The following is a 22384-nucleotide window of genomic DNA, read 5'->3' on the forward strand; positions in this document are numbered from 1 at the left end:
AAAAGGGAGACAACCACGCAATAAAATAAAGCAACACAATGCAGCTTCATGTCGCGTGGGTTCTCGATTAACTAGAGCAGTAGAAACTGGTGTGCTCATGCATCTGTGATGGCCTTTCCCTTTTCTTTTTTCTTTTCCTTTTTGTTACGTTAACGACTACGAGGGCCCCCCAGGTACTAGCTACTATTCTCTTAGTTGGACACGAAAAATGATATTTCTTACTGTTCACTTTTGCTCGAGATGTGACGTAGAGATCGGTCCGTAAGATAATGAGTATATTGTCCCTGCGGGTTTTAGGTCGAGGCAAGTCACGTGATTAACCGCATCCGCGTTTCCTTGCAGCTCCTCCGCAAAGCTCTGCTGCTATTGCTTTCGCGACTTTCACGCTCCACGACCTTCATTCGACTTTACTTTCTTATCCATGAAATGACCTGAAGGATTTTCAGACTCCGTATCTTTTAAACCAAGCAGCTTGCGCGTTGGAACCCAGCACTCGCAGCCGTCATCCAACGAGAATAAAGGGACCTGCCAGTCCTCGGATTGCTCCGGCACGTCAGAAGAGCCAACACTTCGATTTCTATTTCTCGGAGAGACTGGAATTACACCGGCATTATGCAGCTTACGGAGGATAAGGCGGCGGAGGTCAAGAATTGGGTGGTGAAGAAGCTGGAAGACATGTAAGGCGGACCTGCGCGCAGCAAAAAAAAAAAAAAATTAGGAAGTCGAAAATGTCGCCAGCTAACCCCGTTATAGCTCGGATGCGGATTCAGATGTACTTGCGGATTACGTTCTGGCGCTTATTAGGTCCGATGCCCCCGATGAGGAAATTCGGAAGGCCTCTGTCGAGCATCTCGAGGATTTTTTGATGGAGCGTGAGTCGAGCTCGTTTTCAGCCTTGGGGGTCTTGTAAATCGCATATGCTAATTCTCCCGCCTGGATGCTAGATACAACTGAGTTCGTGGATACTCTTTTTGCTACGTTCGCGCCTAAGCAGTTGCCCTCATCTGCGTCGAATACACCGGGTCAGGTGCAACTTCCCCAGGGCCCGGGATCAGCTCCCCAGACAGGCGCACCGACGAAACCGCTCACCGGCCCTTTCCACGGCCCGTACGCCTCTCAAGCGCATGTTGAGAATTCATTCAATGCCGGCCGTAAACGCACCTATAATGATGGATTTGGCGGGGAGCCGGAGCGCGACGGTGTTGGTAACCATCGGACTTTTAAGAACCCTCGTCGGGGGCGTGGTGGAAGAGGTGACTGGATGGGGAGGGATGGCCACGCAGCGTCTGGGGCTCCTGCACAATTCCCACACCCGTCTCCGGGTGGGTTCCCAGTTATGCCTCCGGCGTTCCCTGGATTTGACCAGAATGACCCGATGGCAGCGATGATGGCCCTTCAAAATATGGGTTTCCCGCAGATGTCAGGAATACCGCCCATGCCTATGCCCCCTGCAGGTACAGTCGCCGGCCAACAAGGCGAGCAAATAGGGCCGAAGAGCACGGAGAAGTGTCCATTTTATGAGACGCAAGGGATATGCTATTTAGGAGCTGCCTGCCCATATCAGCATGACGTGGCGCAAGGTGCTCCGAGGCCTAACGGTATGAACGATACCGACGTTGTTCCCTATGGTGATTTCCGCTCCCTAACTGATTTCTCTAGAATATGACCCGAAGTCCTCGAACATTGTAGCAGACTTTCAGAGACGCAGCTCCGAAGCTCCAACCCGTGGGCACGACCGAGGCCGGGGCCGGGGTCGTGGCCGTGGCGGGGACAGAGGCGGTTTCGCAAACCGCGGCCGACGATCAGAGTTCTCTTCTGCTGGGCCCAGCGATGACCCATCAGTGAAAACCATTGTTGTCGAACAGATTCCTGACGATAAGCTTGACGACTTCACCGTGAGAGAATTCTTCTCCCAGTATGGAGAAATTACGGACATCTCCCTCCAGCCGCACAAAAAACTTGCCCTAATCACGTATGGTGACCATGAGGCGGCCAAGAGAGCTTGGTCTAGTCCGAAGGTAATTTTCGATAACAGATTCGTCAAAGTGTACTGGCATAAGTCAAAAGGAGAGAGGAATCACGATCAACGCGCAGGACCCCACGACAACCGCGAAGGGACCCAATCGTTCAACGCAGAAGAGTTCGAAAGGCAACAGGAAGAAGCGCAGAAGGCTCACGAAGAGAAGCTTAAGCGTCGCCAAGAAACAGAGCAGGCGAAGCAAGCTCTAGAAAAACAGCGCGAGGAACTGCTCAAGAAACAGGAAGAAGAAAAGCGAAGACTCCTGCAGAAGATCGGCGGCACCACATCCAGCAGCGCGTCGCCAGACGGAGCGGCATCGCAATCCCCGTCCGGCGAAAACGCCAGTGAGCAAACGAAACAGCTCCGAGCCCAGCTTGCGGCACTCGAAGCCGAAGCAAAAATGCTCGGCCTGGATCCTCATAACCCGGCTAGCACCACCCAAGCTTCGCGTGGGCGCGGGAGAGGAGGCTATTTCGGCGCTCGCGGCGGCTACGCTCCGCGTGGCCGCGGGTACGACCCATCCTTCCGGGGCTCGTCTCGTGGCCGAGGCGGGGGCTTCCCTGCACGAGGCCGTGGTGGCGTCCTGCGTCTTGACAACCGGCCCAAACGCGTGGCAGTTTCGGGCATCAAGCCGAATTCCGAACAGGACGAGGCGTTCCGACAATTTCTCATAGTACGTTTGACCCATGCACACTCCACCTGCAACCTTAAATTCCTTCCCCACAACGTAAAATCAACCAAACACGTCAAACCCTAAACTAACCTACTTAAAAGGGCGTCGGCGAATACGACTCCATAACCCCAAACCCAGACGCAAATGACCCCGACTCCCTAATCATCGCCTTCAAAGAGCGCTACATAGCCGAGAAATTCATGTACGGAGCCCGCAATATCCCCTCCGTCGGGGAAATTCAGTTGTCATGGGTCCAGAACCCGCCCCTTCCCGCCCCATCACCATCCACCCAGCAACCACATGAATCACAACCACACACCGCGGCCGGGTTAGACACCAAGGCCGTCTCCGATGACGATACAGTCATGGATTCTGCGCCCGGCGCAGAGCCCACAGCGGATCAGGCCGGACGCGGGAAGGACGGGCACGCGGCCGCGAACGCCGATGTGGATTATGATGTTGCCGAGGTCGATGATAGTTGGGGGGTGGAGTGATACGGCCTAGCGTATCTTGCTTGCTGTCCTCGTCGAGTCGGGTCGAGTCCCAGTTTGGTTGAAGTTGACGGATCCTTTTACTTGTTCCTCCAACTGGAAAACACTGCGGGTATTGTGAGAAGAGTGCTTCCTCTACGTATCATTTACTTACGTTATCTATGTACTATCTTTACATCACGGGCATATATCTCTAGATGCGAAGCAGATCACCCATATCTATCTTTGGCCTTTTGATCTTTTCTTCTTGTTTCCACCGCTGCATTACACATCGGCACTTCACATCTTATTATTATTAATCCACGTGATACCGTATGCCCCATTAGATCGGTAAGTTGTTGAGTTCCCCGTCTTCATGATTATTTAGAGTTTCGACACACTCTCGCACCTTCCTCCTCCCCCACCCACGGTGGGTTTCAGGTAGATCTAGATACAGATGCAAGGTCCGGGTTGAAACCCGGACGAAACCTCCCACTGTCCACGGGTTACAGTCCAAGGTGCCGAATACGGAGCTCAGTAGATCCAGTAATGTAGTAATATGTATATACGTACTTCCTTGTCAGCTTCATTGCGTGGTGTTCTGGGAACAAATCGGATCTTCGGAAGAGTGAAGAATAAGCTGAGATTCGAGGAGGTTCGTTCAGACGACGCGGGACAACCAGGTATGCAGTAGAGGTGCGTTCGACAGATTCACCTGTATCACCTGCTGTTCCTTAGAACTAGATAAGAATAAGTTACATTGGGTACTGATGTTTTCAAGCAGGACCACGGTCCAACTCCCGGAAAAGTGGTACCCCTTTCTGGCCGTTTTAACGGTGCTGTACTATCACTATTGAATGGGGGAGTCGAGAGGAGGGTTGGTTTTGGGAGGTGGGTGAAATGATACTTGAGACGGTGGGATCTGCCCCTGCTGGGATGTTCAGCCCTGTGAAGGGCTGGGTGGGATGGGATAGATTGAAAAGACGCAGTGGTATGGAAGGGGCACTTGAGTATGTGAGTTCTAGCAGATAGGGTGTTTTTTCTTTTCAACCTTAAAGGCAACCTTGGAGAGAACAACAGCGAACAGCGATGAAAACAGGGAAGAGCCGAAAGAAAACAAAAGATCATGTAAGGACACGAGATAGCAGAAACGAAAGAAACATAACCGAGATTTTTCAGCATTGAGAGGGCAGCCACAGCCGAACACTGTAAGTGGCCTATTTTGCGGGGGTACTCTCTGCAGGGGGGGTCCGTTTCTTCCACCATAACATGAACACTCTCCTACCACACTCCCACCTCAGGGATATCATAGTCACGGATAGCTCCAAATCTAACACCATGTATAAACAGACCAGGGACGAGCAGCCCCAGAATCTGCTTGCCATCTAAGCGAGGGTCCTCTTTGTGGTGGAAATGCGGCCAAGCCGCTCTCATGCTCGGGGAGGCGCGGTCGAACGTAGAGCTTATCGTGTCAAGCGTGTATATTCTAGATTCCACATCCCAGAATGACAGGTGTATGGCATCCTGCGCGGTTCTCTCGTAGAGTCCGAGCAGGTGGTCGTACGGCTGATCGCCTGATTTGATTTTCAAGGGTTCCTTCAGGAGTAATTGCACTGGATTCGTGGAGAGGATCTCGGAGACCATGGACCGGATTCGGGATGCGCGGTACTCGCTTGTCTGCTCGCCGAACTCGTAGTTTCTGCCCGCGGGTCCTGTCATCGTATATGTTCACGAGCCGGCAGGTGGTCACTCTCCAGAGTTCGTAGAGCCCGGGATTGGCTATAAGTAATCATGAGCTGTTTGGGTGATCGAAGACGCTGAGAAAATAACACGCCTTTTTCAAACCTCTGGTCAAGAGCATACAGGCTGTTTGCAAATTCTTCCTGCTGTTGAATTTTCTGCTTGTCTTTCTTTGCCCCTACCGGGTCCAGCCCGAGATACCAGAGCGAATTCGTGTAGAATCTCTCGACAAGGTCTTTGACAACAAGCATGGTAAGCAATATCTCGGGAGCGATATAGCGAGCTGGCTCGGGAAAGCGTGCGATAAGATGGTCGAAGTCTGCCTGCACAAAATATCCCTTGAGGCAGCTGATAACATAATTCTTATCGTTCCTTGAAATCTTCTCCATCTCTTCGATCTGGTTCAATCCGTATGAAATTGCCCAGTGACTCGCCTCGAAGCAAGAGCCCCTGAAGTCTCGGCCCCACGTGGTACCATCAGAGCCGCCCCAACATGCCGGAAAACCTGACCCAAAAATATAGTTGGAATTGCGGCATATCCTGAACCTACCGTTGAGATGATCGTATTTCTTATTGGCTTCGCTGAGCTTGTCGGAAAGATCTCTGATCTCTTTGTCCTTGTCAAGAACTTCGCTTGCCTTATACTTTTCCAGGAGTTTATCGTAATTCTCCTGTGCTTCCTCGAGCTGGCGGGATAACTCTTTGATAAGGCGGTCCTTACGGACACTGGAGCCTTCCTTGTCCGCTTGCGAAGGAACCAGTCCGGGTTCTGGGGGGACCCTGTCCTGGGCGCACTTACTCACGGCAGTTTTCTCTTCGGGGTGTTGCAACGTCTGAGGTGGCGGCGGTCAATAAGACGGAATACCCGCGAGCCAAAAGGGGTTCTGAGAGGGGATTGGATACTTGCTTTGGCGCCGACGACAGCTTTGGTCGTGGAAATCTTCGCCTTTGCCTTTGGCATCTATGCTGCTAGTCCGAGGTTCGGGCAGACTTGCAGGTAATGTCGACGACTGTTTAGAATGCGAACTGTTGAAGCGGTGAATTAGCGAGTGCATGTATCCGAAGCAGTGAGCACATCAGATAGATGGAAAGATACATACGCAGCTTTTTTATGCGCTCGCGACAGGGTTCGTTTGTTTGATCGTCCGGTTTCAGCGCCTCGCACTGTGGATTGGAAACAAAGAACCAGAGACGTTGCCAAACAGATTAAGATAAGCCTCTCAGCACTAGAAAATAAGTGGCTTCCAGGCCTATTTCCAATTCTTTGTTCCCAAAATAGAGAGAACGATGGAATTGCTGAACAGTCGATGAAAATTAATATGTCCCAGCGCTGCAGAAGCTCAACCAGATACTACTTAGACTAGAAATTAGTGAGTAAAGATTGACCTTTCCATGCCATGTTGGGAACTGTGGTACAACCTTTTTGTTTGCCTACTTTTTGACGAACACAAAATGAACACTTCCTGCAGGCTCAGGAATGTGACTCATGCGAGAGCTAGGAGGAAATGCAAAAGCACGGGGGAGGTGAGACGGAGAAGTTCAAGCTTCGATGTGAGATCCGAGTCTCTATTAGCCAGATGCCGGATATCGTAAAATTCGCTGCCTTTGCTGGTGACTTGCTGATCGGGGAAGAGACGATTGAACAGCCAATACCATTCCAATGAGTAGCAATGACGGGGTGGGAGTCCCGTACGGGCCGGGCGGCTGCCGCGGGCATCTTTCTTTTTGGGTTTCTCTTTTTCGTCGGGATGGGGTTAGAGAGTATAGATGGTTAGATTATCGCTAATCTAACAAGCAGTTCTAAGCGGCGTCCAAATAAATTCAGACACGATTCGAGAATTTCCATCACGCAGCGTTCCCTTGACATGGCCATGTACTCTAGTATATGTTCTTGGGGACAAGCTCCACGGTGTATCCATTCTATTTCACTCTTAGAGCAGTTCGACAATGTCGTGCTACACGTGGAGCAACCATGTGCGTCAGAGGAAGGGTTCAGAATAAGGTCGGGGTCTCACCGGGTCAGCCACAAACGCACTCTGATCAGATATAGCTTATAACTGAATGGATTTTGCCGAAGCCCACGCCGCATTTTTCCTCCCACGAACTCAGTGGCACACTCTCATGACTCGTAACCCCCAAATCCTTGATGACGGGCACATCCACGTTCCGGAGCCGCTCAACCGCGGCGCGGACGTCCAGATGTCCCAACGCTACTCAGAGTAGATTGGGCGGCGCATTTCCCGTTGAGATCTCGTAACCCCGTCAGCAGTCCGACTCGTGGATGCGGTATAGTTCGAGCACGCCTAGGGCTTGGGGGAGAATGCGGCGATTCGCGAGGTGGGCGGACCACCCGGGGAGGTCAGCGCGGTCTTCTGGAGTGGATGGGTAGCGGAGATAGTAGATGGTTAACGGTTCGGTGTTCATGGCAAAAACCGGGCGCATACCAATGAGATTGATGTAGAAGGGGAGGGTCTGCTGCGAGTCACGAGTAGTGTTGCGCCCACCCAGGAGGAAGGGTCCAAGTTCGAATGGTGACATGGAAGGTGTGAATTACTAATTTTGAGAGTGAGTTTTCTTGCGGTGCTTGACTCCTTGCAGTACTCAAGATAACAGTATGGACGAATTGTCGGCTTGGCTTGCCCTTGAGCGGACCACCGGCGATGGATATACCCCCCAGAGGTTCGCGTTTCTAGCCAAAGGAATAAGGTAGTCAGACGCGAGACGCCAGGACAAGCCGGGGGAGAAGGGAGTACTTCTACCACGACCACGGGTGACCCTACGTGGGGCTATCCACAGGACTCTCGGGCCTGACGAGATGATTGTACGGCCTGCGAGGAAGCTCATAATGAGCGGTGTCATCAGGAGCATGCCCTAACCTCAAGTGAAGATGCGAATCGCGTGCCTGAATTGAAACACCGCAAGCGGAGTCAAGTGTCTGGACCGCATGGACTTCGTCTTTTATGTGCCGGATAGAAAATCCTTTCTCACCGTTGATTCTACCACTCGCCGATCCGTCCGACTCCGTGTCAACTGAGTCGGGGTACAATCATTATCATCCTCGCTGTCACTACTCATTTGGTCCAGCATCATGTCAATCTCGTCACCGGCCTGCCTTTCAAGATTCGTAGCCTGATCAGGTATACAGCTGCGAGTTTGGCTGCCTCCAAACGGTTCAAGTCTTTGCACATTCTGCCTGGCGGTGTCGTCAAGATTCATGGTATCGAGGTTGTAGTGTGAGTTTTGAGAATTTGAATGATACCCGGAAGTCCCAGGGCTAGACATAAACAGCAGCGTCTCAATGGCATCCTGCTCCATCGAAGAGCTTTGCGAGTTTTCAGGGTACCCACCGTGCGGCGTTATAGTGTGGTGGGCTACAGGACGAAGTGGTGGCGTTTCTGGCACCAGGACGACATCTGCGTCGGCCCGAAGCTCTTGTTGGGAGCAGTCGCGTCGATGCAAAGGGAAGGGTGAGTATCGTGAAGCGCCGGTGGGGATGTTTGGATTTGGGCGACGACGTTGCCCGTTTGCACGGCCCGAATCAATGTCCGCAGGCGGGGCAAGTGCTGGAGGAGCTGATCGTTCTTCTGACGAAGACATCCCGGAGCGATTTTGGGGATCAGGCTGTGAAGGAGGGTACACACCATCCGCTATGCTTATTGGGGATGGTTGGATGGGGACTCCAGGTGGGTAATGCTCGGATGCATCTAAACGTTGCCCTTCGATCTCGGCCGTTGGTTGTTCTGTCCGAAGCGGAGTTTGTGTGTCAAATATCGGGGTCGAAGAGCGGTGTCGGAGCAGGCTTTCTGGTTGCTGATACTGGGTAGTGTGTGAGTGCCATTTTTTCTCCACCTTAGCCGCAGCATAAGATAAACGCGTGCGCAGCTGGACGGACAACTATATGGCAATCAATAACTTTAGAAATATGAGGGGATAGGAAAGACCTACGGCAGCAATTCTGGGGTCGCGTATACCAGAGCCAATGCTTCTAGAGCGCCGCCGTCGGATTTCGTCCAAGCCTAGCAGGGGTTGGACGGTCGGTGGGTTAGTGGAGGGCCTGCGAACGTGATCGGGCTTTCCCTGGCGCGCGTCACTCCCATTTCCTTTTTGCTGATTATATTCCGGTGAAGGATTCCCTTCCGCAGGTAAACCCGGAGAGTCTCGTTGCCCTTTTTGAGAACCGAGAGGACCTAACGCCGCATCCAAAGTCAAATGTTGCTTCCGTTTTGCAGCATGAGTGCCCGGGGAACGCGCTATCTCGTTCACTATGTTGTCACACCGGTAGGAATTTGGATGAGTCTCAAGGCGATTCTGCAGCGGGGGAGACTTCGGATTGTAGACACTATTGTCTCCATCCATCTCCAGCGAGCCGCTCATAATTATCGGGATGGTAGTTGTGGCTATTCCGTCCCAGAACGGCCGGCGTAATTCTTCCAAGCCAGGCAGCTCACAAAGACAACCTTAAGTTCTCACTCGCGCGCCGCGAGAGGTCTACCCCCTCGGTCTTGAAGGTTACCAGTACTCTTCAGCGATATGGTAGGTAGCTCGGCATTCGCCAGGTCGAAGGGCGGGAACATCCGACGTAGATACAAGGTTATAGCGAAGCAATTGAGCCTCAGAACCCAGACCGGAATATTGTTCAATGCGGTTCGCTGCAAGGGACATGCCCTTGAGAGGTTACGACGGGTCCTCGGACGGACGAAGCATCAACCCAAACCACTTGTCTCCACTTGGCCGTGCACTCATGGGTCGGGAATTGAGACTTAAAGGGGACAGGGAAAATTCTCAAAACATGTTGAAACCACTAACGGGGACATGGGAGGAGAGAAGTCACAACAGAACGCTCTCCAATGCTCAAGAAGCAGGTTGTCGTTTCGTCTGCACGTTGTCGGCGGTCACCAACAACGCAGACACGGACGATCGACCGACGCGTCCCGTGGCGCGGTCACGTGAAGAAGGCCTGGGGTATCAGGCTTAGTAAGTGCCTTGTCACCGTCGTTAAACTGACACTCGCCTGTGATTTGCATCACTCATACCGTAGTTGAATCACAGCTTCCATACGCAGCGCAGTCACCTGCGCTGCCATTCACTTCTCGCAGCCCCTCTTGGCAACCTGGGTCTTGGTCGCGTTGCAGTGTTCTCGGCGGGTTGGCGGCGGCGTGTTTCTTCGGCATCGTCACCCCGTGGCACCATGACCCGGTGGAGTCGGTTTGCCGAGACTGATCAGTGTGGCCCGCGAAGGGTATTTTCGGGAACGTCGTGCTATGTGCTGTGTCCGTCGGAGTCGGAGGGAGATGGGGTTGGGTATATATCACATGTGTATTTTAAAGACTCACCTTGATGGGAACAATGGATGAGGAGTGGGTAGTGAATGTCTGTCAACCGAGCTTCTCAACACTGATATCCTTGTTTTGTCTTGGTTAGATGTTGCCGCCATGCGAAATAGATTGCTCATTCTAGCCTCCAGCAATGTTATCAATGTTTACTTCAGACCTTTAGATATCATCAACATCAACATCACATTCCATATCAGGGACAGTTGCCGTTGGCGGTCGCACTCAACAGACATCATTGATATCCTCCCGTTCCCTCAGTCCAAATCCGAATCACCACCCGAATTTTGAGTACTTACAACGCTCCCGGCCTATACCCTCCACCACTTTCTGTCCTGATATCGTGACTCCAAGCGTCCGAAATCGCATCGTCGTCATGTTCGGTTAGAGGCGAATCCCCATCGAGGAGAAGTTTGGTCCAGGCACAGTCCACGCTATCAGCTGGAACTTTGAAGCCCCATGCACGCGGGAAGTTGTTCTCCTCTTCGTATGCAATGACGGAAGGAACTTTACAACAACCTCCGCGAGAGGTCCAGGCCTTATAGATGCGGGGAACCTTATAGCCTCTCCGGTTCGGTTTACTAAAGGCGACGGCTAGACAAGGTGTCTAAGTTAGTATGGAGTCGCTCTAAGAAACAAGATCCTCTCTACCTGTCCCGGTGGTCCCATAATCGAGACCAACAATGATGCGGTCGGCATTGGAGGGAGCTGCCATTCTGATCTGGTTGGTCCTAAGGTAACCCGGCGTAGACGTTTACTGTGATACGAGAAATGAGAGACAGACACTGTTGTCCAAGTACAGACAGAAGAGAAGTAGAGAATACTTATCCTGTCTTTTGAGAGCTGGAGAGAAATCTTGGCCATTTTAAAATTGCTTCCACCGCTGCTTTCCACCAGACTCAAATATGGATGTGCAATGTGAAGCAGTTACCCTCCTCTGCAGCACGCTTGCTTGAATCAGCATGCAGAGATACCTAACACATGAAGAAATCTTCATATAGAAAAAGAAAATATGTAGACATACCAAACAAAGTAATATTAATATTAATAGCACGGGCACAGATCAAAAGAAACAGAAGCGAAATAGCCGGGAGAAATAGGATCGCGTTCGACTTCTATTTCGTGACGTTTTGCCAGCATCTTGCTTTTCTTCTCTTTCTTCTGCTTCTTCTTTGCTCTTTAATGGTTACACTTCTGTTGGATTAAATGTCCTCAAGTACAAGAAGTAGGCCTCTGCACAGGACTGAAAAGACTGCAACCAAGACAGCACGACCGTTGCTTGGTGCGGTCCCGCCGTCCTGTAAATATGACAAACATAGAAACCCCCGTGATATGCATATTTTACTGGTATGTAAGAAGTTGCCTCAGAGGCAGCCATGACACTGGCCACCGTCGTCGCTGCCCTCATCAGCTTTACTGACTTACTATGGGTCCCCCCACATTGGGTGAGGCGGTTGCGGGCCATGGAGAGCAGCGACTGGAGACGATGTAGGCAGTCTGAATAGTAGAGAGCCAGTCTATGTGTTTTCTTGTGAAGCTTTTCGTTTGGCAAAATTAATCAGAGCCAATTATCCGGCATGCCTGGTATTCGACCGTCGGGGTATTCATATCCATCAGGATAGATCCCATGGTTAATCAGATTCTGTTGAAAGTTTCGACTGTATGGTGTAGAACTCGTTATGTTTGTAGTATCCCCAGTATCCCTGGGTTTTAAACGCCATGTATCATGCCACTTATGCCTACGAAAATAGCCCTAACAGCGGATATATAGGCAATAGACCAGCAAAGTCATTGAACCGTGGACCCTCACTACCTACGTCTCTTCCCTCCACCACCCTCACCCTCCTGATTCTTTCGCTTCTTGCCCTCTTTTCGCCAGTACTCATCGCGCTCCCTCTTCTCCCTCTCCGCCTTCTTCTCCAGGCTGTTCGCGACCTTCGCACGGTAGACCTTCCTGCGTTCTTCCTGTTTCGCGGCACGCTTCGCTTGCTTTTCATTTCGCAAGGTGTTGAGCTTCTGCATGAGGTCCCGGGCCTTCTTCTCCTCGCCCCCGAGCACCACTGCACGCTTCTGCAGATAAGTTTTGTCCTTCCGCGCTTTCATGCGAGTGATCTGCGACTTGAAGGGGAGTTCCGCGGCCAGCTGTCGGGGGACACGGAGGGGGTTGAAGTGACGCTCAGGCCGCTCAATCGGGCGATACGCTGAGTCCTTGTTCAATGGCGTCGGAATACCCTTTTCACGACGAACTTCCCCCGTGAGCCGCATACCCCGCCACCCGGTGTCGCTCGATTCACCTTCGTTCAGATCGAGGAGATTGGTAACAGGGTTATAGAAGCGATGGGGCTTGATGGGGTACCATGCGCGTAAGAAAACGATGTCACTCATGAGGATCTTGTCTTCGAATGTGGCACGGAAGTAGCCATCGGGTTTGCTCAAAGCCCGTTTGATCTGGCCTCGGATGCCGGATACCGTCCGAATAGCCGCTCCTTCAAACTTGGCGATCTCAAGGGACGAATTGAACATGTCCTTGATAAAGGCAGTGTTCTTGAAGATCTTGTACGGAACACCGGTGAGCTTAAGCTTCTTCACAATTTCTGTGTGCTCATCCACGCTCAACACCACACCCGTGGCTGCTATCCGGAAGCCAGGATTCTTGTTTGAGAGAGACTGGACACAGCAGAACCCGGTGTTGGGGGCAACAAGTGGGCCATAGAATGTGCCGAAACAATGCATGTGCTCCGGTGAGTATTTAAGCATGCGGTTGCGTGTCCGGCTGTCCGATGTGCTATAAATTGGGAGGGTTTGGAACCGGCGCCAACCGAGAGAGAATATTAGGGGGTCGTTGCTCTTCAGGATCTTCTTGTGCCAGCGATGTCGCTTGATTCGAATTTGAACATACCCGAAGCGGTCCTCAGTGGGTGCTAGCCCGCCAACGACGATGGGGAATCGAGGATTGAACTTCGTAGCGAACTCGCACGGGACTTTCTCGAGCACAATACGAGCATATGTTCCAGCCTTGAAGCCCTCTGCCCGAGCCCTCGAAGTGGGGTCCAATGTTTCGAATTCCGCGCGGTTGATGTCAGCCTGCTTCTGAAGTTTCGCCTTCTGCGCGTCGTACCACTCATCCTCGCCAAATTCTTCGTCGGGTTCAGCGCCGTCTTGCCGTGAATTGTCCTTTGAGTTGGCGAATCCCTCGCGGTCTTCCTCTTCGAATCGAAGCCTCAGTTCTTCTTTCTTCTTCGCATTTCGCGCACGCTCGGCTTCCAGATCCTCGGGGTCATCATTTTTGGAATCGTCTTCGTTATTCTCATCCTCTTCAATCCCATCAAACACTTCGCCTGTCTCAAGATCTTCAAACGCCCCATCCCCTTCGTCGTCCTCGTCAAAGGCATCTTCAACAGCCGAGTCATCATCATCGCCCGCACCAGACATCCTCGCGGACGCAAAGCGGCTTCGCAACGATTCAATCATTTCTTCGTCTTGCCACTTCTGTTCCAGCTTCTCATAGTCAAACTCTGGAACAGTGCGATACTCAGACTGCTCCTCCTGCTCGACGTTGGTTTTTTTGAAAAAATTATCTTCGTCATCCTCCTCAGGGGCATCGTCAACATCTTGTTCACCACGCCACTGTTGTAGCACTTCAGCCGGTGTGATTGACTCATCGTACATAAGACGCGAAAGATCCGTAATGCGAAATCTTGGACGCTTGGCACGAAGTGACTTGGCATTGGCGAGCATATTTTCCTTCCAACGGAGATTTCCATCATCATCCTCCTCGTTCAAATCCTCATCCTCCACGTCGCTTTCAAGAATTTGATCCTCCACAGAGGATACGGAGCCAAGATCTGAATCACTATCGGCAAACGCAATATCCGACTCGTTCCGGGAAGTGGTCCCATTTTGTCGTTCTTTGAAGCTGGCTTCGAAGTCCGGGGGTGCGGAAACATCCAGCTCCGCTCCGTCGTCGTCACTAGCATCTTCTAGGACATCGTCATCTTCCTCCTCCCCGCTTTCAAATCCCTCGTCCTCGTCGGAGATGTTCTCATTGTCATCCTCTCCGGCAAACCGTACTTGTCTCTTTTGCTTTCTTCCAGTTGTGCCATCTTCATCTTCCGCCTGTTTGATTGCCTCTCCGCCACTGAAGAGGCGGACACCGCTGTCTGCCTCGCCCAAGAGTCTTCGCTCGCCCTGCAGGCTGATGACTAATTGTTCGCCCAATCCACGGTCCTGATCCACGTCTTCATCGTCTTCCCTATTGAAATTAGAGGTCTTCACATCAATGTAGACAGCGTCTTTATCGACCAAGACTCCTCCAACATCAGACATGGGCGCAAAAAGTAGCTTCTGCTTCTCGCCCAGTCTGCGCTTGCTTGACTTCCCCGTCGTTTTCGCTATCTGCTGATCCATGTAAGGGGTTGGGCAAGGGTCTGGAAGGGCCTCAATGCCAGATACCGTCAGATCGCCAACCCCGGGTACATGTACGCGTGCTCCTTGTGCAGGGAAATTCGTGCCCCTTAGGTAACCGTAGAGTGCCACAGTTCGATCACATTTCGGGTCTTCTTCAATCTGTGTCGGTGGGGTGATATCCAGAAAACGGTCTGCGAGGGCGTAGGGGTGGGAGTTACGCCACACTAACGGCCGGGGGTTCTTCATGACGGAAAGGAAACGAGAGAGATTGTGCACCTCACGATCAGGGTAGCGACCATTTATCACACCCGAAAGGTAGAAAAGCTTCGCGCCGTTGTACAGCTCGCTCCAAAATCGATGCTTTAGGCGTTTCTTAGCAGCTCGTAGCGTACTCTGTTTCTTGAAAAGATCCAAATGCGTAAGGATGCCGAAAACATTGCCAGGCATGCCACTAGAGGCGAGAACGTTGAGGAACTCCATCGTCTCCATCTCGAATCCGTAGTTGCCATCGATCATTAAGAGGACAATATCTGCAATCTTGGCCACATCGATTGCGCTGGCGAGGGAGTCGGAAGGGCATTCTAGGAAAGTGAGGCGTCGTCGCTTGGACGTTACTACCGTTAGCGGTCCGTTCGGTGTGCTGAGTGTTTGCTTGGTATATCGGCGGATCAAGGATTTAATGAGTGTCGTCTTCCCGACCTATGCGAAGACACTGTTAGCCTCCGCAATCCCCAAATGTGAGATAAATGTGAACCTACACCTGGAGGACCAACAACAGCAACAACAAGCGGCGGGGCTTCTTCAGGCAGACGATCAACTAAAGGTACATGCAGTCGCTTTTCTTTAATCTAGACGCCACAGATATCAGCTTGCTTGGTGAAGTATTGCTTCGGGAATGTGCAGCCATACATCGTGAGATCTTGCGCCCGCCTTGTTTCCTTTCCCCGGATTCGAGAACGCAAACGCTTTGGGGTTCGGCCCTAATGTACGAGGTCACTGTAAGCAATTCGTCTCAAGATAGCATATCGCCGGATGGCGCGACAATCGACCAATTTCTACTGACCATCATATTTCTTCTTCTCCTTCGTGGCCCGGTGAGCCCTGTTTGCTTGCTGCTCCATGATGCAGAACAGAGGTCAAAAACCTCGAGAAGCTAATTCTCCCTCAAGCCAAGAAGAGCTTCGCAGAGACTGTCGACACCAGCCGTCCTCCTCAATGAAGCTCAACGCCATTTCTTTTTTCGTCGGGCCGGAAATTCGTATCACCGAGTAATTTCTTTCTCATTGCCTCAGGCATCAGATACTGATAAGATCATTCAAAGGGCTTCCGATATCATGTGATCTGAAGGCGACTCCCCCTCGCATCATAAAACAGATGATGCTGCAGACTTCGGCCTTTTCAATGGTTTCGAAGTAGTATTTCTGCAGGTTTTGCTCTCTTTCCTCTTTCATCCAAATTGTATCTTCGTCTTATTGCCGCGTATTTGCCATCAGCTATGGGGATCGCTCGCCCCGCTCGTAACCGGGCCGGTCAAACCACAACTGCAAGTCACCACTGGCAGACTCCAAAGACAAGAGGCTGGTATTATTAATTCAAGTGGGGTAAGGCACAAAAGACAAAAGGCCCTCTATCTTCGCAAATGCGAAGGAAGCAAGCACTTCGATCTCTTCAACACCCCTCCAACGGCGAAGGCAATTTGCACAGCAACTGAGCGACCAACTGGAAGCCAGAGATGACTTCTGCACGCCGACCTCCTCCTGCATACACGGCCCCTCCAGGCTCCAATATTTATGCCACTTCTCAGGTTTACAGGAATATTTCCGAGACCGCCTCTGATCCCGCAAAGCGACAGCTCGTGTCTTCGTTTATCATCCGGCCCTGTTCAGGCCATGCTTGGGTTGTCCCAGCGGGCCACATTTGCCGTTTGACAACGCCGGAAGGGCCCCAAGTTGGGGACCTTAACATCTGGAACGCAAAAAACCCCCGGGAACGCATGTGGGCCGCACGCACACGTCAGATTCACGCTTCCCACGTGTCTGTCGGTGACCGCCTTTGGTCCAATCTGCCCTATCTGCGGCCTCTCGTCTCCATCACTGGCGATTCCCTTGCAGGCGGCCAGCTGCATGAGGTTTTAGATACCGACGGCAAGAAACGACCCGGAGCTGGTTTCAAGAAGACCCCGTCCGGCGGCCTCTGCCATGATTTATTAGGGACGAGGTGTGATGGCTATGTGAACCTGCTCATGGGTGGAGAATCGTTCGATTTCCACTGCCATTCGAATCTTACCCGCGCAGTCGCACCGTACGGGTTGACTGAGCTGGATGTGCATGATGTTATCAATGTATTTCAGGTAACAGGGTTGGATGATGAGGGCAAGTACTTTATGGAGGCATCTCCAGCAAGACGTGGCGATTATTTCGAGTTCTTTGTCGAGGCGGACGACATCATTTGCGCGCTTTCAACCTGCCCTGGAGGTATGTCAAACCAGTTTTTCTCTCGCTGCGAACCAGAAGGCTTGGCGCCCGGCTCTAAACCAGTTTGAGTTGCGGCTCCCCACGCTTCTGAACGCTGTGGTTGGCCATATATCACGTGGTATACCCCACACTTACCGAGTGCCGAGGTGAAGGTGTCCGGCCGGTGCTCCGAAACCTGAACTTTCCCCATTGGATGAGATACTAATGGCTGATGGCTGCTTTGATAGGTGACTTGTCGAATTGGGGCTGGGAAAAGACAGAAAATATGGAAGCTACTACTCGTCCTCTGGGAGTGGAAATCTATAAGATCACAGACCCCAAGGCCCTGGACGGATGGAGTGCGTTCGAGCGCCCTAAATATACCGGGCTTCATGGCATGAAGATGCCTCAGCGCCAGGATGGTGGGTCAGGATTTGTGGGGGTGTGAATACTCTAAAAGACGTGATGTCAACCCAGACTGTACACCCAGGTTGTTACTCCGTTTGGACTGGTGGGCAGGCGCCCAGGATAGGGTTCACTCCGTCCCTTGAAGCATGATACCTCGACGCGTCACCCACTCTCAATCCCTTTTCCTTTCTTTCTTTTTATTTTCCCTTCCAAGGTTCTCTCTTCCTCATCCCCACGACATTCTCCATCCACCAAATGCCCCCATATGTCTTATTTGCCAACAAGTTCACCTCCGGTCTTACCTAAGATGCCACTCTGTATCATCATAGCATGAGGTCACTGACTGCAAGGTATTACTTGTTATTTCTGCGGCCTCCGTGAAAGACGCCCGAGTTCCTGGGTCCTGTCATGCCAAAATCAACCATATGTCAGTACATCCGGTTTTTGATTAACCATATTCTAATTTTCCTTTCTGCGCCGATGCCACGCAGCGTCAATTCTTGCTCGTTTATCATGGTAACGATAATCCCCCACGCAAATACTGGGGCGAGCAATGCCTCTTGGGACCGAGGGGTCGACGCAACTCTTGGGAGGGTTGAAATACACAGTTAGACGGGTTTGTGGATTACTCTCACTGTGCTGCGACCAAGATGTCCTCTCCTTTACAGTACTCTGTCAGGGCCCTGGGAGCTACATGAAATAGATTCTGGGAGGTGGGAGGAGGAGAATAGCCATGCCGCGAAGGGACACCGTAATATGTACAACCCTAAGGGTCAGCATCAGCCGTAGACATTCAGAGCCTATAGCAAAAAATGCGACACTATGTCGTCAAAGTTAGCCCCGTCCTTCAACGCAACAGTCAACTTCGGTCGACTAATCTATATACCAAACTCATGAAAGCAAGGAAGCTGGTTAAAGGGAACTAAGCCCAGGATATCCAGTAGTATAAGTCCTAGAAGGGGTCATGGTATAATTCTGGTAGCCTACCACTGTGACACCCAGAATATCCACCGGAATACGCCATTTTCTGTGGAGTGTGCAAGACAGCGCGCCACACGGTTCCGCCTGTTGATTGGAGAATTTCCTTTACTGTGAAGGACGAACTAAGGTACGTGCATCCTCCCGTCCTACGAGTGTTACATCACAACAAAGAAGCAAAAAAGTTATTATTTCTCCTCTATCCGTCTCTCTCAGCATTTTAGCGAGAGGGAACCAAGAACGGCTCATGGCCGAGGAAATGGTCGGCCTCCAGCAGGCGGCTCCAAGTCGGTCCGATATCCCCCTCGTCACTTGCCCCGCTTTTCACCAAATACGTCATCTGCCAAACGGCCACTTGAGCAGGACGATGGACAGCTTTGCGCAGGCATCAGGGTATCGAAAGTCATCCCGTTATGAGTCTCTGCGAAGGGCCGGGAAGAGACATCCGAGCCGTAAATCACCCATCTCGTACGGTCACTACCACCGTCTCGTAAGCGTTTCAAGGATTAGAGGGCCGGAAGGGGGATAAACAAGTCCTTGACAGCTGGAGGACCCAGTCCCCCAGAGATGGCATTGCAACTTCCTTATCAGAATGTCGTGGTGGCCCTCTCTTATCGCAGGCTAATCACCAGCCTTTCGGTATTGAGTCACCCCTCCCGGAAAGGCAACCCATATAAATCCCGCCGCCTGCCCACCCCTCAACTTGGCTGAAGTCTCCTACCTCCTCCTACGTATCGACGATCCACCACCAAAACAACACTCCATCCACAAACAAACCCCCGCCAACCACCCATCTCGCAATCGCAAACCGGTAAAAGTAAACATGCCTCTTTACAACGTTCGTCTCTCCCCTCCCTTTCACCGTCTAACCCCAAATCAACACCAACCTAATCAATAACCCCGGTGCATCCAGGTCACGCTAAAGAAAGATTCTCCCCGCGAGGAACTAGACAAGTAAGTCCAGTCGGCTGAACCGCTCACACTTCCCCCCTCCTCTCCAAACACCTCGAACTCCGAACTAACAGCCGCTGTTTTCCTCAAGAGCCAAAGAGCAGGCCGTCAGATTAGGCGGGACAATCAAGCACGAATATACCCTGATCAAGGGATTTACGTATGTCCTGCCCCCCCGCCCCCCACGCTCCCACCCTCATTCAAACCTCTCCTGGAGACCTACCTATTTATTCCAATGTTCCTCGGGTTCTGGAATGGCGAGGCGAGGCGAGGTAAGGCGACTCTCGGCCAGGCTAACACGCGCCTTCTAGTGTCGAGTACCCGCCCGACCACGTGGACACGCTCCAGGCTAGCGAACATATTCATGTCGAGCAGGATGGGGAGGTCAAGACGCAGTGATCGGAGGCGGGAGGCGGGAGACGGCCGTGTATACACTGGGTTGCGCGCCTATTCTCTGTCGAGAGCTATAAATGGCTGTGACGACGAGAGTTGAGGAAATGTACGAGTTACGAATATGATTCTTTTACATTTATGTTTTGCTTGAGAAGGGAGGGGAGTACGTGGTTTGAGTTGAGTCGAGCAAGTGGAGGCAACAGCTTGCGTTGTATGTTAACTACCGATTTCGCACTGGGTGTTCCCAAATACAAGGACGACGCAGGTGAGTCGGCGAAAGGAAAGGCTCAGTTGCGTTGTATCAGTCAAGGTGGTCTTCCGAGTCTAGGCGCAGCCCCGCAGTATTAGCAGGTAACCGCGATGATCAGAATTTCTAGATACACTGGATTATGCGTGCTTCTGGTATCTAAATCTCTAGAACCACTCGCCAAGCTCATCACGAACATGTTCTTATTAAAGCGTACAAACTCATGGAAGCTTAAACTCAGCCCGCACGGCGGCGCCAAACCGCCTAATCGCCTCGATGATGTTCTCCTCACTGGCAGCCGCAAACGTCGCGCGGAAGAACATCCTGTCCTCGGTGCGGCCGTCCGCCTTGAACCAGCTTCCTCGCGAGATCAGGACGCCGCTATCAACCGCAGCGGTAAAGAGAGCCTCCTCGATGGCGTCGTGGGTCTTGCCAGCCGTAAGCTCAGGGTGTTTCTTCCAGTCGATTTCGATCCAGTGCTGCGGGTGTTAGTTGCGGCACGTTAATATAATATGATATTAGGCGGACGACTTACGAACATGCCCGCTGCGGGGGCGATCCAGCTAGTGACTTCACGTGGGAGATGGTCCTCGCAGGCGTGTACTATTATATCTCTGCGGCTCGTGTACTGCATGCGCAGGTTGATCAACCAGTCGAGGTATCCACTGTGGCCCCATTGTTCGTCGAGGAGTTTGAAGAAGATCAGCTGGGAGAACCCGCTGGGGTGCTGAGCCGAGACTTCGGTGTTCCTGTAAACGCGTTCGATGATTTGCTCGGAAGCAACAACCCAGCCGGTACGGGCACCGGGAGATAGGACCTTGGAGAACGATTCCATGCGGAGGACACGGCCGTCGACGTCAATGCTGAGATATGACGGGATGAGAGACTTGAGGAACTCGTCGTGGGTGGCAGGAGGGGGTACGGGCTCAGAGTTGGCCCCGGTGTATGGCTGCATTTGCAGGAAGTAATAAGGTTCATCTTCGACGATGTAGATGTCGTGTTTTTGCGCAACCTTGTAGACTTCCTTGCGTCGCTCGAAAGACTGGGTGGCGCCGGTGGGGTTCTGGCCCGTTGGGATAGTATAGAGCACAGAAGGCTTGCGGGCGCCGCGAGACGCCTCGTCCCAGTTGCTCATAACATCGTCGAGCGACTCTGGCAAAAGGCCTTGTTCGTCCATCTTGACGTGAGCGACTTTCACCCCCAGCGGGAGGACGGTCTCCTGTGCGCTAGAGAAGGTATACTCTTCCATCAAGAGATAATCGCCCTTCTCGCAGAGCAGCCGGAGGGCCGTGTCCCAGGCGTAAGTGCTGCCTGGCGTTAAACAGCATTGCCAGTCGGAATAAGGGGGGTTGTGGATAAGCTCGGTGTGTTCCGTCACGAATCTGAGTAATTGCGGCGCTCCGCTGGATTGTCCGTAGTTCAGAGCAACCTCGAGATCATACAAACTCTTTCCCTCGCGAATGTCATGTTTCCCGGCGGTCAGACGCGTGGTGCCAGGCGAGAACCCCGGTGGAGTGGGAACTTTGACGGAGAGCTCTTCGAACGGGAAGTATTCGGGAGAGGGGAGTCCGCCGCCTAGGGAAATGAGGCCTTCAATCGAGAACTGTGTTAGCCACTATCATTGCGTTTATAACTCAGCTCGTCGTACCTGGAGTCCCCAGATACTTCGCAGCCCCCTTCAAGGTAGAACTCTTGCGAGATTTCGCTTCGGCCGACAGAATATCTAGAGCATGTTTGAGCGATTATGAAACGAAGTAGCCTGTCCGAAAACTTACGATCCCACCTCTTCGCCTTCGGCTTCGTGTAGCAGGCCTAAGCCACAATACGGATTAGATTCCCGCTCCCGCAACCAAAACGCAGGTCAAACTCACAGGACTCTTGAACATATCGCTGCTAGTGGAAGGCGCAACACCACCGGGCATCTTTGCACTCTGCGCCCTCACAGCCGGGATAGCATCGACGGTCAATGGCTTCGGCACGCCATTGCCGATGGTATCGACATCCAAAGCCGCTGGCGGAGTCATTTTCCTAGAGTGCGTCCAGCAGAAGTCGTGGGCAAGGTAATCTGCGCCCGTTGCTTCTCAGCCGAAAGACGAGAACTTAGAATTGCAAGCCGCAAGTAATGTCACGATCCTTTTTTTTTCGAGAGAGAGAGGATCGGTTCTGGCGGAGGTCGAGGACGGTTCTCTGGTTGACCGCCATCTTTTATGTTCAACCGAGCACTGGCGCTGCGGACCACTCCAGGAAAGAGGAATCGAGCCCGCGTCCACGGGTCCTTGGATCGTGAGCGGAGTTTCCGTTATCTAATTGGAGA

The 22384-nt window shown here is 52.1% G+C and overlaps 11 protein-coding genes across 11 annotated transcripts; 4 read left to right on the forward strand and 7 right to left on the reverse strand.

Moving 5' to 3' along the window:
* Positions 1-378: 378 nt before the first annotated feature.
* On the forward strand, positions 379-3488 carry BJX67DRAFT_315398 (CCCH zinc finger and RRM domain protein). The gene is made up of 5 exons (XM_071027223.1): positions 379-677; positions 754-872; positions 945-1598; positions 1660-2693; positions 2795-3488. Exons 1-5 carry the CDS (start codon positions 613-615, stop codon positions 3185-3187), a joined length of 2265 nt encoding a protein of 754 aa, XP_070880987.1. The 5' UTR covers positions 379-612; the 3' UTR covers positions 3188-3488.
* A 1165-nt stretch (positions 3489-4653) lies between these two features.
* On the reverse strand, positions 4654-6138 carry BJX67DRAFT_315409 (uncharacterized protein). Its single transcript, XM_071027224.1, has 3 exons — positions 6004-6138; positions 5811-5929; positions 4654-5736 (listed from the first exon to the last, which is right to left on the reverse strand). Exons 2-3 carry the CDS (start codon positions 5862-5864, stop codon positions 4879-4881), a joined length of 912 nt encoding a protein of 303 aa, XP_070880988.1. The 5' UTR covers positions 5865-5929; positions 6004-6138; the 3' UTR covers positions 4654-4878.
* Positions 6139-6943: 805 nt separating this feature from the next.
* BJX67DRAFT_375589 (putative lactoylglutathione lyase (Glo1)) lies at positions 6944-7441 on the reverse strand (the record flags this gene model as incomplete). Its single annotated transcript, XM_071031717.1, has 2 exons — positions 6944-7078; positions 7205-7441. The coding sequence occupies 2 exons, from the start codon at positions 7439-7441 to the stop codon at positions 6944-6946; spliced, it is 372 nt and encodes a 123-aa protein (XP_070880989.1).
* Positions 7442-7569: 128 nt separating this feature from the next.
* BJX67DRAFT_367237 (uncharacterized protein) lies at positions 7570-8746 on the reverse strand. The gene is made up of 2 exons (XM_071030497.1): positions 7684-8746; positions 7570-7592 (listed from the first exon to the last, which is right to left on the reverse strand). The coding sequence occupies exon 1, from the start codon at positions 8498-8500 to the stop codon at positions 7862-7864; it is 639 nt and encodes a 212-aa protein (XP_070880990.1). The 5' UTR covers positions 8501-8746; the 3' UTR covers positions 7570-7592; positions 7684-7861.
* BJX67DRAFT_315421 (uncharacterized protein) lies at positions 8650-9410 on the reverse strand. The gene has a single exon (XM_071027225.1). The coding sequence runs from the start codon at positions 9275-9277 to the stop codon at positions 8798-8800; it is 480 nt and encodes a 159-aa protein (XP_070880991.1). The 5' UTR covers positions 9278-9410; the 3' UTR covers positions 8650-8797.
* A 403-nt stretch (positions 9411-9813) lies between these two features.
* On the reverse strand, positions 9814-11030 carry BJX67DRAFT_367238 (uncharacterized protein). The gene is made up of 2 exons (XM_071030498.1): positions 10885-11030; positions 9814-10827 (listed from the first exon to the last, which is right to left on the reverse strand). Exons 1-2 carry the CDS (start codon positions 10946-10948, stop codon positions 10529-10531), a joined length of 363 nt encoding a protein of 120 aa, XP_070880992.1. The 5' UTR covers positions 10949-11030; the 3' UTR covers positions 9814-10528.
* Positions 11014-11477, forward strand: BJX67DRAFT_367239 (uncharacterized protein). Its single transcript, XM_071030499.1, has 2 exons — positions 11014-11170; positions 11258-11477. The coding sequence occupies exons 1-2, from the start codon at positions 11143-11145 to the stop codon at positions 11437-11439; spliced, it is 210 nt and encodes a 69-aa protein (XP_070880993.1). The 5' UTR covers positions 11014-11142; the 3' UTR covers positions 11440-11477.
* Positions 11478-11751: 274 nt separating this feature from the next.
* On the reverse strand, positions 11752-15899 carry BJX67DRAFT_315457 (GTPase BMS1). The gene is made up of 4 exons (XM_071027227.1): positions 15704-15899; positions 15550-15620; positions 15399-15488; positions 11752-15339 (listed from the first exon to the last, which is right to left on the reverse strand). Exons 1-4 carry the CDS (start codon positions 15759-15761, stop codon positions 12043-12045), a joined length of 3516 nt encoding a protein of 1171 aa, XP_070880994.1. The 5' UTR covers positions 15762-15899; the 3' UTR covers positions 11752-12042.
* Positions 15900-15930: 31 nt separating this feature from the next.
* Positions 15931-18167, forward strand: BJX67DRAFT_367245 (urea carboxylase-associated family protein). Its single transcript, XM_071030500.1, has 2 exons — positions 15931-17114; positions 17342-18167. Exons 1-2 carry the CDS (start codon positions 16373-16375, stop codon positions 17539-17541), a joined length of 942 nt encoding a protein of 313 aa, XP_070880995.1. The 5' UTR covers positions 15931-16372; the 3' UTR covers positions 17542-18167.
* Positions 18168-19155: 988 nt separating this feature from the next.
* Positions 19156-20135, forward strand: BJX67DRAFT_315659 (uncharacterized protein). The gene is made up of 2 exons (XM_071027229.1): positions 19156-19317; positions 19444-20135. Exons 1-2 carry the CDS (start codon positions 19303-19305, stop codon positions 19921-19923), a joined length of 495 nt encoding a protein of 164 aa, XP_070880996.1. The 5' UTR covers positions 19156-19302; the 3' UTR covers positions 19924-20135.
* Positions 19650-22231, reverse strand: BJX67DRAFT_315551 (aminotransferase-like domain-containing protein). The gene is made up of 5 exons (XM_071027228.1): positions 21942-22231; positions 21846-21882; positions 21719-21793; positions 20606-21660; positions 19650-20549 (listed from the first exon to the last, which is right to left on the reverse strand). Exons 1-5 carry the CDS (start codon positions 22092-22094, stop codon positions 20292-20294), a joined length of 1578 nt encoding a protein of 525 aa, XP_070880997.1. The 5' UTR covers positions 22095-22231; the 3' UTR covers positions 19650-20291.
* Positions 22232-22384: the final 153 nt, after the last annotated feature.

This window comes from Aspergillus lucknowensis (assembly GCF_044049455.1).
Source record: "Aspergillus lucknowensis strain CBS 449.75 chromosome Unknown BJX67scaffold_75, whole genome shotgun sequence".
NCBI lineage: Eukaryota > Fungi > Ascomycota > Eurotiomycetes > Eurotiales > Aspergillaceae > Aspergillus > Aspergillus lucknowensis.

What these genes read in the sequence shown, in the direction of transcription:
- BJX67DRAFT_315398 (XM_071027223.1), top strand. Translation starts at nt 613, where the DNA reads ATGCAGCTTACGGAGGATAAGGCGGCGGAGGTCAAGAATTGGGTGGTG. An exon ending in GTGAAGAAGCTGGAAGACAT is followed by an intron (nt 678 to 753) that starts GTAAGGCGGACC and finishes ACCCCGTTATAG; the next exon opens with CTCGGATGCGGATTCAGATG. An exon ending in AGGTGCTCCGAGGCCTAACG is followed by an intron (nt 1,599 to 1,659) that starts GTATGAACGATA and finishes TGATTTCTCTAG; the next exon opens with AATATGACCCGAAGTCCTCG.
- BJX67DRAFT_315409 (XM_071027224.1), bottom strand. Translation starts at nt 5,864, where the DNA reads ATGCCAAAGGCAAAGGCGAAGATTTCCACGACCAAAGCTGTCGTCGGC. An exon ending in AAGCTGTCGTCGGCGCCAAA is followed by an intron (nt 5,737 to 5,810) that starts GCAAGTATCCAA and finishes CCGCCACCTCAG; the next exon opens with ACGTTGCAACACCCCGAAGA.
- BJX67DRAFT_367237 (XM_071030497.1), bottom strand. Translation starts at nt 8,500, where the DNA reads ATGTCTTCGTCAGAAGAACGATCAGCTCCTCCAGCACTTGCCCCGCCT.
- BJX67DRAFT_315421 (XM_071027225.1), bottom strand. Translation starts at nt 9,277, where the DNA reads ATGAGCGGCTCGCTGGAGATGGATGGAGACAATAGTGTCTACAATCCG.
- BJX67DRAFT_367238 (XM_071030498.1), bottom strand. Translation starts at nt 10,948, where the DNA reads ATGGCAGCTCCCTCCAATGCCGACCGCATCATTGTTGGTCTCGATTAT. An exon ending in TTATGGGACCACCGGGACAG is followed by an intron (nt 10,828 to 10,884) that starts GTAGAGAGGATC and finishes CACCTTGTCTAG; the next exon opens with CCGTCGCCTTTAGTAAACCG.
- BJX67DRAFT_367239 (XM_071030499.1), top strand. Translation starts at nt 11,143, where the DNA reads ATGTGCAATGTGAAGCAGTTACCCTCCT. An exon ending in TGTGAAGCAGTTACCCTCCT is followed by an intron (nt 11,171 to 11,257) that starts CTGCAGCACGCT and finishes ATGTAGACATAC; the next exon opens with CAAACAAAGTAATATTAATA.
- BJX67DRAFT_315457 (XM_071027227.1), bottom strand. Translation starts at nt 15,761, where the DNA reads ATGGAGCAGCAAGCAAACAGGGCTCACCGGGCCACGAAGGAGAAGAAG. An exon ending in CGGGCGCAAGATCTCACGAT is followed by an intron (nt 15,489 to 15,549) that starts GTATGGCTGCAC and finishes TGTGGCGTCTAG; the next exon opens with ATTAAAGAAAAGCGACTGCA. An exon ending in CTGTTGTTGGTCCTCCAGGT is followed by an intron (nt 15,340 to 15,398) that starts GTAGGTTCACAT and finishes GTCTTCGCATAG; the next exon opens with GTCGGGAAGACGACACTCAT.
- BJX67DRAFT_367245 (XM_071030500.1), top strand. Translation starts at nt 16,373, where the DNA reads ATGACTTCTGCACGCCGACCTCCTCCTGCATACACGGCCCCTCCAGGC. An exon ending in GCTTTCAACCTGCCCTGGAG is followed by an intron (nt 17,115 to 17,341) that starts GTATGTCAAACC and finishes CTGCTTTGATAG; the next exon opens with GTGACTTGTCGAATTGGGGC.
- BJX67DRAFT_315551 (XM_071027228.1), bottom strand. Translation starts at nt 22,094, where the DNA reads ATGACTCCGCCAGCGGCTTTGGATGTCGATACCATCGGCAATGGCGTG. An exon ending in GAAGTATCTGGGGACTCCAG is followed by an intron (nt 21,661 to 21,718) that starts GTACGACGAGCT and finishes TCTCGATTGAAG; the next exon opens with GCCTCATTTCCCTAGGCGGC. An exon ending in CCCCCGCAGCGGGCATGTTC is followed by an intron (nt 20,550 to 20,605) that starts GTAAGTCGTCCG and finishes TAACACCCGCAG; the next exon opens with CACTGGATCGAAATCGACTG.